Source organism: Rhinoderma darwinii, chromosome 3 (assembly GCF_050947455.1).
Source record: "Rhinoderma darwinii isolate aRhiDar2 chromosome 3, aRhiDar2.hap1, whole genome shotgun sequence".
NCBI classification, from domain to species: domain Eukaryota; kingdom Metazoa; phylum Chordata; class Amphibia; order Anura; family Rhinodermatidae; genus Rhinoderma; species Rhinoderma darwinii.
In genome coordinates, this window is record NC_134689.1 from 54,383,476 (window position 1) to 54,395,153 (window position 11,678).

General features: G+C 49.3%; 1 protein-coding gene across 2 annotated transcripts in view; it reads right to left on the bottom strand.

The window, feature by feature from the left end:
* LOC142748936 (nucleophosmin-like) overlaps nucleotides 1-1,804 on the bottom strand; it is a 30,072-nt gene extending 28,268 nt beyond the window's left edge. The window contains exons 1-2 of one of the 2 annotated variants that reach the window (XM_075856349.1): nucleotides 1,649-1,804; nucleotides 308-390 (exon numbers count right to left, since the gene is read on the bottom strand). In XM_075856349.1, coding sequence (XP_075712464.1) covers nucleotides 308-390; nucleotides 1,649-1,709 — 144 coding nt within the window. In that variant the 5' untranslated portion in view covers nucleotides 1,710-1,804. The remainder of the gene's footprint in view (nucleotides 1-307; nucleotides 391-1,648) is intronic. The other variant, XM_075856348.1, reaches the window with a different exon arrangement.
* Nucleotides 1,805-11,678: the final 9,874 nt, after the last annotated feature.

Genomic DNA, 11,678 nt, shown 5'->3' on the forward strand with positions numbered 1-11,678 from the left:
AGATAATTTCCTAGAACAAAAAAATATTCGCTCCTATGTGTAGAAATGTTTGCCTTTCCCGTCCGTTGGTTGAACTTGATGGACATGTGTCTTTTCAACCGTACACACTATGTAACTATATATCCACCCTGTGTGAATATTGCCAAACAGTGATTTATATAAAACCTGGGAAAAGAAAAAAGCAGCAACATTATACAGCTGCATGTCTGATGGATACATGAGCATGTGACTTATTCGGTAAAACATGTGAAATTTAAACATAAATGTAGACAAGTTTGAAGTTTGAAGGCAAATGTCCAGTACGTACCGTTCTCAGTGACAACTGATGCTCACTTTCATCATCATCCACTTTAAACGTATACTCCTTTTTGTCGGTCTTGAGTTCACACCCTACAAACAAAACACCTTAGTGAAATGGCATTTCTACCAAGTAACCCAACCTGAAAACATAGCTGTAAAATACCAAGGATAGTAAATTTGTCTCGTCTGTGGCGATTTTCAATCTCCCTACCCAAACTGTTACCAAAGAGCAATATCAGTTTATAGGGGAGGATATGGGTCTTGTACCACCTACATCATTACTTTTCAACCAATCTGCTCACTTACAGATCAGCCATTTCCAACTTCCCTAACCCAGTGTCCGGCTGTAGCAAGAGCCTTCCATCTTTCCTGTCCACAGTGTGACACAAGGAAATAACAGGTGTCCTATGCTGGATTTTTTGTATTGGTCCATTGCATCTAAAGAGCAAAATGAACTTTGCAACTAACTTTCCTAGATGGATTGGAGCAGCTATGCTGGAACATCTGCTCGGTAAGCAATGCTTTTGTTTTGTTGCCCCCCCCCCCTTGGGCACTTAAATGAATATGGGAGTCATAAGACAATTCCCACTCTAACCCCTACATGAGCAAGAACCTCAGAAGATAAATCCACCGTCATCAGTGGCGGACCACAACGCCAACTAGTGTCCCTCGCGCCTGAGCATGGCTACAAACACGTGGTAGGCGCATGGCGCCCCAACGCGGGATCACGTGACCGAACATCGCAACGTAGCTACAGCTGCGTATACCGCTTACACCCGCGACCGCTATGGCATTAAATTAACCCCTCTGACGTCCACATGCTCAATGGGGCAGACGGACAGGCGTCGTGAAAGGTTCGACTTGCGTGTAAAGACAAAGCAGCACAACGCTCGTGAACCCGACCACTCGTATCCGACTAAGTTTTTGTTTTTTTCCCCCCGACATACAGAGTGAATGATGGGAGTACAAATACACACACCAGCCCCAACATAGTCCGCCTATAAGTGAACTCATGAGAAAAAAAACCAGAAGGTAAACAACCCAAATCACTCGGTGGCGGACCACAGCGCCAACTAGTGTCCCGCACGCCTGAACCGGCGCATGGCTACAAACACGTGACAGGCGCATGGCGCCCCAACGCGGGATCACGTGACCGAACACCGCAACGGAGCCAATTTGCGTATACCACTTACACCCGCCGCGTACTAGATTTAACCGTTTAACACTATAGACTTAAAGGAAGGCCCAGCAAACCCCCCCCCCCCAAATCTCAGCAGACACGACATCAATAGGCGGCCATGATACTCCTAGAGCTGAACAAAAGGCAAACCGGTTAGTGGCTAAATACCGAAAAGGAAGTTCTGTGGGCGCAGAGGAGCCATGTTGTCCATATCCATGCTGTCTTCCATTCCTCACTGCTGCAGAAGCACGGCGCGCTGATATACGATAATGGACGGCGTAATGAGAGAAGGTATGGGGGAGGCAGCGCTTTATAAAGACTTCTGAGAACTCGCGATAACTACCAAGCTAGCGGGGCGGGATTTCTGGACTGCTCAGTAAGCTGGACTTTGATTGGCTGGGTATTTTCAACGCTTCTTGAGGTTTTTTTTTTTATCGGAAACAAAATCAAATTTAAAAAAAACAAAGTAAAAAATGAAAGCAGCGTCGTTATGGTGGTAATACAGTGCACGCACGCCGTGTGTATCACGGGCAGAATGCGATATGGTGCTATGTCCCCTTCCCGCTGATACAATAAATGAGCCGTGGGGGGAGGGGTTGCAGAGGAAGTTACATCCCCCCTTTTTCTTTTCTTTTGTATTTCATTTTTACCATTTCTAGTTCAGCTGATTTGCTCTTTTCACCGCAAATTTTCCAAGCTATTAAATCTCTGTGATCATGTATTGGGCCTCCAACAATGTGAACAGGGCCGCCTCCAGGTTCATGTGGGCCCTTGGGCGACACAGACTTAGTGGGCCCCTTTGCAGGGAAATTCACGGCGGCAGTAAAATGCCCAAAACCGTCACTTTGTGCCACCATATAAAAGTTAGGCCACCAGTTTGTACCCCAATAAATGTAGTACCCTCTGTAGATAGTGCCACACAGCCCCCCTCCCAGGTAGTGGCACACAGCTCCTGACGTCACTGTCTATATATGGACATTGTTGTCCCCAGATCCATAGTCGCGGGCAGAGCACTACTAGCACACTGCCTGGGAGTGGCGTAGCTAAAGGCTCATGGGCCCTGGTGCAAGAATTCAGCTTAGGCCCCCCTACCCAAAACCACCAGCACGCCTATGCCCTGCTGCCTTGCCCGACAGACCCCATGAATGCCCCCACAGTATAATGACCCCCCATAGCTGCCCCCACACAGTATAATGCCCTCCATAGCTGACCACCACAGTATAATGCTTCCCGTAGCTGCCCCCTACAAAGTATAATGCTGCCCCCCACACAGTATAATGCCCCAGTAGCTGACCACCACAGTATAATGCCCCCCACACAGTATAATGCCACATAGCTGCCTCCACACAGTATAATGCCACATAGCTGCCTCCACACAGTATAATGCCACATAGCTGCCTCCACAAAGTATAATGCCACATAGCTGCCTCCACACAGTATAATGCCACATAGCTGCCTCCACACAGTATAATGCCCCCATAGCTGTCCCATACAGTATAATGCCCCCATAGCTGACCACCACAGTATAATGCTCCCCATAGCAGCCCCCCACACAGTATAATGCCCCCATAGCTGCCCCCACACAATATAATGCCCCCACTGCCTCCACACAGTATAATGCCCCATAGCTGCCTCCTCACAGTATAATGCCCCCATAGCTGCCTCCCTATACAGTATAATGCCCCCATAGCTGCCCCCCACACACAGTATAATGCCACATAGCTGCCTCCACAAAGTATAATGCCACATAGCTGCCTCCACACAGTATAATGCCACATAGCTGCCTCCACACAGTATAATGCCACATAGCTGCCTCCACAAAGTATAATGCCACATAGCTGCCTCCACACAGTATAATGCCACATAGCTGCCTCCACACAGTATAATGCCCCCATAGCTGACCACCACAGTATAATGCCCCCCACACAGTATAATGCCACATAGCTGCCTCCACAAAGTACAGTATAATGCCACATAGCTGCCTCCACACAGTATAATGCCACATAGCTGCCTCCACACAGTATAATGCCACATAGCTGCCTCCACACAGTATAATGCCACATAGCTGCCTCCACACAGTATAATGCCACATAGCTGCCTCCACACAGTATAATGCCCCCATAGCTGACCACCACAGTATAATGCTCACCATAGCTGCCCCCCACACAGTATAATGCCCCACGTAGCTGCCCCCACATAGTATAATGCCACATAGCTGCCTCCACACAGTATAATGCCCCCATAGCTGTCCCATACAGTATAATGCCCCCATAGCTGACCACCACAGTATAATGCTCCCCATAGCTGCCCTCACACAGTATAATGCCCCACGTAGCTGCCACCACACAGTATAATGCCCCCTTAGCTGCCTCCACACAATATAATGCCCCATAGCTGCCTCCTCACAGTATAATGCCCCCATAGCTGCCCCCCTATACAGTATAATGCCCCCATAGCTGCCCCCTACACAGTATAATGCCCCTATAGCTTACCACCACAGTATAATGCTCCCCGTAGCTGCCCCACGCAGTATAATGCCTCCCATAGCTGACCACCAGAGTATAATGCTCCCCGTAGCTGCCCCCCACACAGTATAATGCCCCAGTAGCTGACCACCACAGTATAATGCCCCCCACACAGTATAATGCCACATAGCTGCCTCCACAATTTATAATGCCACATAGCTGCCTCCACAAAGTATAATGCCACATAGCTGCCTCCACACAGTATAATGCCACATAGCTGCCTCCACAAAGTATAATGCCACATAGCTGCCTCCACACAGTATAATGGCCACATAGCTGCCTCCACACAGTATAATGCCCCCATAGTTGTCCCATACAGTATAATGCCCCCATAGCTGACCACCACAGTATAATGCTCCCCATAGCTGCCCCCACACAGTATAATGCCCCCCATAGCTGCCCCCACACAGTATAATGCCCCCACTGCCTCCACACAGTATAATGCCCCATTGCTGCCTCCTCACAGCATAATACCCCCATAGCTGCCCCCTACACAGTATAATGCCCCCATAGCTGCCCCCACACAGTATAATGCCACATAGCTGCCTCCCCAAAGTTTAATGCCACATAGCTGCCTCCACACAGTATAATGCCACATAGCTGCCTCCACACAGTATAATGCCCCCATAGCTGACCACCACAGTATAATGCTCCCCATAGCTGCCCCCCACACAGTATAATGCCCCACGTAGCTGCCCCCACACAGTATAATGCCCCCATAGCTGCCTCCACACAATATAATGGCCATAGCTGCCTCCTCACAGTATAATGCCCCCATAGCTGCCCCCTATACAGTATAATGCCCCCATAGCTGCCCCCTACACAGTATAATGCCCCAGTAGCTGACCACCACAGTATAATGCCCCCCACACAGTATAATTCCACATAGCTGCCTCAACAAAGTATAATGCCACATAGCTGCCTCCACAAAGTATAATGCCACATAGCTGCCTCCACACAGTATAATGCCACATAGCTGCCTCCACACAGTATAATGCCCCTATAGCTGACCACCACAGTATAATGCCCCCATAGCTGCCTCCACACAATATAATTTCCCATAGCTGCCTCCTCACAGTATAATGCCCCCATAGCTGCCCCCTATACAGTATAATACCCCCATAGCTGCCCCCTACACAGTATAATGCCCCCATAGCTGCCCCCACACAGTATAATGCCACATAGCTACCTCCACAAAGTATAATGCCACATAGCTGCCTCCACACAGTATAATGCCACATAGCTGCCTCCACACAGTATAATGCCCCCATAGCTGACCACCACAGTATAATGCTCCCCATAGCTGCCCCCCACACAGTATAATGCCCCACGTAGCTGCCCCCACACATTATAATGCCCCCATAGCTGCCTCCACACAATATAATGCCCATAGCTGCCTCCTCACAGTATAATGCCCCCATAGCTGCCCCCCTATACAGTATAATGCCCCCATAGCTGCCCCCCTACACAGTATAATGCCCCAGTAGCTGACCACCACAGTATAATGCCCCCCACAAAGTATAATTCCACATAGCTGCCTCCACACAGTATAATGCCACATAGCTGCCGTCACACAGTATAATGCCCCCATAGCTGACCACCACAGTATAATGCCCCCCACACAGTATAATGCCACATAGCTGCCTCCACAAAGTGCAGTATAATGCCACATAGCTGCCTCCACACAGTATAATGCCACATAGCTGCCTCCACACAGTATAATGCCACATAGCTGACTCCACAAAGTATAATGCCACATAGCTACCTCCACACAGTATAATGCCACATAGCTGCCTCCACACAGTATAATGCCCCCATAGCTGTCCCATACAGTATAATGCCCCCATAGCTGACCACCACAGTATAATGCTCCCCATAGCTGCCCCCCACATAGTATAATGCCCCACGTAGCTGCCCCCACACAGTATAATGCCCCCATAGCTGCCTCCATACAATATAATGCCCCATAGCTGCCTCCTCACAGTATAATGCCCCCATAGCTGCCCCCCTATACAGTATAATGCCCCCATAGCTGCCCCCTACACAGTATAATGCTCCTATAGCTGACCACCACAGTATAATGCTCCCCGTAGCTGCCCCACGCAGTATAATGCCCCCCATAGCTGGCCACCAGAGTATAATGTTCCCCGTAGCTGCCCCCCCCCACACAGTATAATGCCCCATTAGCTGACCACCACAGTATAATGCCCCCCACACAGTATAATGCCACATAGCTGCCTCCACAATGTATAATGCCACATAACTGCCTCCACAAAGTATAATGCCACATAGCTGCCTCCACACAGTATAATTCCACATAGCTGCCTCCACACAGTATAATGCCACATAGCTGCCCCCTATACAGTATAATACCCCCATAGCTGCCCCCTACACAGTATAATGCCCCCATAGTTGCCCCCACACAGTATAATGCCACATAGCTGCCTCCACACAGTATAATGCCACATAGCTGCCTCCACACAGTATAATGCCACATAGCTGCCTCCACACAGTATAATGCCCCCATAGCTGACCACCACAGTATAATGCTCCCCATAGCTGCCCCCCACACAGTATAATGCCCCACGTAGCTGCCCCCACACAGTATAATGCCCCCATAGCTGCCTCCACACAATATAATGCCCATAGCTGCCTCCTCACAGTACAATGCCCCCATAGCTGCCCCCCTATACAGTATAATGCCCCCATAGCTGCCCCCCTACACAGTATAATGCCCCAGTAGCTGACCACCACAGTATAATGCCCCCCACAAAGTATAATGCCACATAGCTGCCTCCACACAGTATAATGCCACATAGCTGCCGCCACACAGTATAATGCCCCCATAGCTGACCACCACAGTATAATGCCCCCCACACAGTATAATGCCACATAGCTGCCTCCACAAAGTACATTATAATGCCACATAGCTGCCTCCACACAGTATAATGCCACATAGCTGCCTCCACACAGTATAATGCCACATAGCTGCCTCCACAAAGTATAATGCCACATAGCTACCTCCACACAGTATAATGCCACATAGCTGCCTCCACACAGTATAATGCCCCCATAGCTGTCCCATACAGTATAATACCCCCATAGCTGCCCCCTACACAGTATAATGCCCCCATAGTTGCCCCCACACAGTATAATGCCACATAGCTGCCTCCACACAGTATAATGCCACATAGCTGCCTCCACACAGTATAATGCCACATAGCTGCCTCCACACAGTATAATGCCCCCATAGCTGACCACCACAGTATAATGCTCCCCATAGCTGCCCCCCCACACAGTATAATGCCCCACGTAGCTGCCCCCACACAGTATAATGCCCCCATAGCTGCCTCCACACAATATAATGCCCATAGCTTCCTCCTCACAGTATAATGCCCCCATAGCTGCCCCCCTATACAGTATAATGCCCCCATAGCTGCCCCCCTACACAGTATAATGCCCCAGTAGCTGACCACCACAGTATAATGCCCCCCACAAAGTATAATGCCACATAGCTGCCTCCACACAGTATAATGCCACATAGCTGCCGCCACACAGTATAATGCCCCCATAGCTGACCACCACAGTATAATGCCCCCCACACAGTATAATGCCACATAGCTGCCTCCACAAAGTACAGTATAATGCCACATAGCTGCCTCCACACAGTATAATTCCACATAGCTGCCTCCACACAGTATAATGCCACATAGCTTCCTCCACAAAGTATAATGCCACATAGCTACCTCCACACAGTATAATGCCACATAGCTGCCTCCACACAGTATAATGCCCCCATAGCTGTCCCATACAGTATAATGCCCCCATAGCTGACCACCACAGTATAATGCTCCCCATAGCTGCCCCCACATAGTATAATGCCCCACGTAGCTGCCCCCACACAGTATAATGCCCCCATAGCTGCCTCCTCACAGTATAATGCCCCCATAGCTGCCCCCCTATACAGTATAATGCCCCCATAGCTGCCCCCTACACAGTATAATGCTCCTATAGCTGACCACCACAGTATAATGCTCCCCGTAGCTGCCCCACGCAGTATAATGCCCCCCATAGCTGGCCACCAGAGTATAATGTTCCCCGTAGCTGCCCCCCACACAGTATAATGCCCCATTAGCTGACCACCACAGTATAATGCCCCCCACACAGTATAATGCCACATAGCTGCCTCCACAATGTATAATGCCACATAACTGCCTCCACAAAGTATAATGCCACATAGCTGCCTCCACACAGTATAATGCCACATAGCTGCCTCCACAAAGTATAATTCCACATAGCTGCCTCCACACAGTATAATGCCACATAGCTGCCTCCACACAGTATAATGCCACATAGCTGTCCCATACAGTATAATGCCCCCATAGCTGACCACCACAGTATAATGCTCCCCATAGCTGCCCCCCACACAGTATAATGCCCCCCATGGCTGCCCCCACACAGTATAATGCCCCCACTGCCTCCACACAGTATAATGCCCCATAGCTGCCTCCTCACAGTATAATGCCCCCATATCTGCCCCCCTACACAGTATAATGCCCCCATTGCTGCCCCCCACACAGTATAATGCCACATAGCTGCCTCCACAAAGTATAATGCCACATAGCTGCCTCCACACAGTATAATGCCACATAGCTGCCTCCACACAGTATAATGCCACATAGCTGCCTCCACACAGTATAATTCCCCCATAGCTGACCACCACAGTATAATGCTTCCCATAGCTGCCCCCCACACAGTATAATGCCCCACGTCCCTGCCCCCACACAGTATAATGCCCCATAGCTGCCTCCACACAATATAATGCCCCATAGCTGCCTCCTCACAGTATAATGCCCCCATAGCTGCCCCTATACAGTATAATGCCCCCATAGCTGCCTCCACAATGTATAATGCCACATAGCTGCCTCCACAAAGTATAATGCCACATAGCTGCCTCCACACAGTATAATGCCACATAGCTGCCTCCACAAAGTATAATGCCACATAGCTGCCTCCACACAGTATAATGCCACATAGCTGTCCCATACAGTATAATGCTCCCCATAGCTGCCCCCCCACAGTATAATGCCCCCCATAGCTGCCCCCACACAGTATAATGCCCCCACTGCCTCCACACAGTATAATGCCCCATAGCTGCCTCCTCACAGTATAATTCCCCCATAGCTGCCCCCCTACTCAGTATAATGCCCCCATAGCTGCCCCCCACACAGTATAATGCCACATAGCTGCCTCCACAAAGTATAATGCCACAAAGCTGCCTCCACACAGTATAATGCCACATGGCTGCCTCCACACAGTATAATGCCACATAGCTGCCTCCACACAGTATAATGCCCCCATAGCTGACCACCACAGTGTAATGCTCCCCATAGCTGCCCCCCACACAGTATAATGCCCCACGTAGCTGCCCCCACACAGTATAATACTCCCATAGCTGCCTCCACACAATATAATTCCCCATATCTGCCTCCTCACAGTATAATGCCCCCATAGCTGCCCCCTATACCGTATAATGCCCCCATAGCTGCCCCTATACAGTATAATGCCCCTATAGCTGACCACCACAGTATAATGCTCCCCGTAGCTGCCCCACGCAGTATAATGACCCCCACAGCTGACCACCAGAGTATAATACTCCCCGTAGCTGCCCCCACACAGTATAATGCCCCAGTAGCTGACCACCACAGTATAATGCCTCCCACACAGTATAATGCCACATAGCTGCCTCCACAATGTATAATGCCACATAGCTGCCTCCACAGAGTATAATGCCACATAGCTGCCTCCACACAATATAATGCCACATAGCTGCCTCCACAAAGTATAATGCCACATAGCTGCCTCCACACAGTATAATGCCACATAGCTGCCTCCACACAGTATAATGCCACATAGCTGCCTCCACACAGTATAATGCCACATAGCTGCCTCCACACAGTATAATGCCCCCATAGCTTTCCCATACAGTATAATTCCCCCATAGCTGACCACCACCAGTATAATGCTCCTGATAGCTGCCCCCCACACAGTATAATGCCCCCACTGCCTCCACACAGTATAATGCCCCATAGCTGCCTCCTCACAGTATAATGCCCCCATAGGTGCCCCCCTACACAGTATAATGCTCCCCGTAGCTGCCCCACGCAGTATAATGCTCCATATAGGTGGCCACCACAGTATAATGCTCCCCGTAGCTGCCCCACACAGTGTAATGCCCGCGATAGCTGCACCATACAGTATAATGCGCCAATAGTTGCACCATACAGTATAATGCCCCCATAGCTGCACCATACAGTATAATGCCCCCATAGCTGTCCCATACAGTATAATGCCCCCATACAGTATAACGCCCTCCATAGCTTTCACATACAGTATAATGCCCCCCACAGCTGTCCCATACAGTATAATGCCCCCTCAGCAGCTACAATAGGACCCCCCTCCCATACCCAGTATAATGCCCCCATATGTACCTAATAGAAAAAAAAAAAAACATAATTACTTACCTACCGACGTGTGGAGGATCTTTATCCTCCTCTGCACTGTCCTGTGAGTGACTCGTCGCTGACAAGCGATAAACGCCTCGAAATATGCCTGAAAAACCGGTAGCTAAATGCCTACAAACATCTGCCCATTGAAATAAATGGGAAAAACTGTGTTTCGTTCAGACGGGGTGCTTTTTTTTACACCACGGTTTTAAAAGACGGCACGTAAACAAACGCCCCGTAAAAAGGAGCATGTCACTTCTTGAGCAGTTTTTGGAGCTGTTTTTCATTGGGCCAATGGAAAAACAGCTCCAAAAACGTCTAGAAAAAAAAGCCTAAAAAAAGCGTTTTCAGCTTCAAAAACCAATAGCATATAATGACATTATGTTTTGTCCTGAACCAATCATAGGCTCAGGAGGCGTTTTGAATGTATACCATAAGTTCCCAAAATATACCACGTCATAGATGCTAGGAGTCAGACTACCCCGTCCCTTATAGTATGCAGACCTATTTTCCAAGGCTACGGCCTCATGCACACGACCGTAGCCATGTGCACGGCCGTGACTTTTGGGTCGGCCGGCCGCAGAGTGTCACCCGCAAGTCGCCTGCAAATCCGTGCACATGGCCGCCTCCATTATTTTCTATGAGCCTGGACCGCAGAACACGGCCGTAATAACACATGTCCGTTCTTTCTGCGGTCCAGGCCCCTGGGCCATGCAGGGACAGTGGAAACCACGGTCGTGTGCATGGGTCCATAGAAATGAATAGGGCCGCAATTCTCCCGCTAGGAGTCCCTGCCTCGCTGCGGGACAACTGTCCCATACTGTAATCATGTTTTCAGTATGGGACAGTAGTTCCACGGGGAGGCAGGGACTCCTAGCGTCGTACATAACTATGATGCTAGGAGCCCCGCTCCCTGCAGTGTGTTCGGTCCAGGACTTGCGGCCGAAATACGTTCCGTCCTTTACGGACCGAACATGCTCGTGTGAATCCAGCCTGCCTGTGACGTCACACTGACAGTTGTAATACATTAAACTACCTAGGTGTAATGTATTCTAGCAGCGCTGCAGTTAAAAAAGGAAAGTGTAAAAAGTAAAGAAAAAAGTAAAAAAAAAAGTTAATAAAAATGTTTTACAAAAGTGTAAAAATAAAAGATTTTTTTTTTCCTAT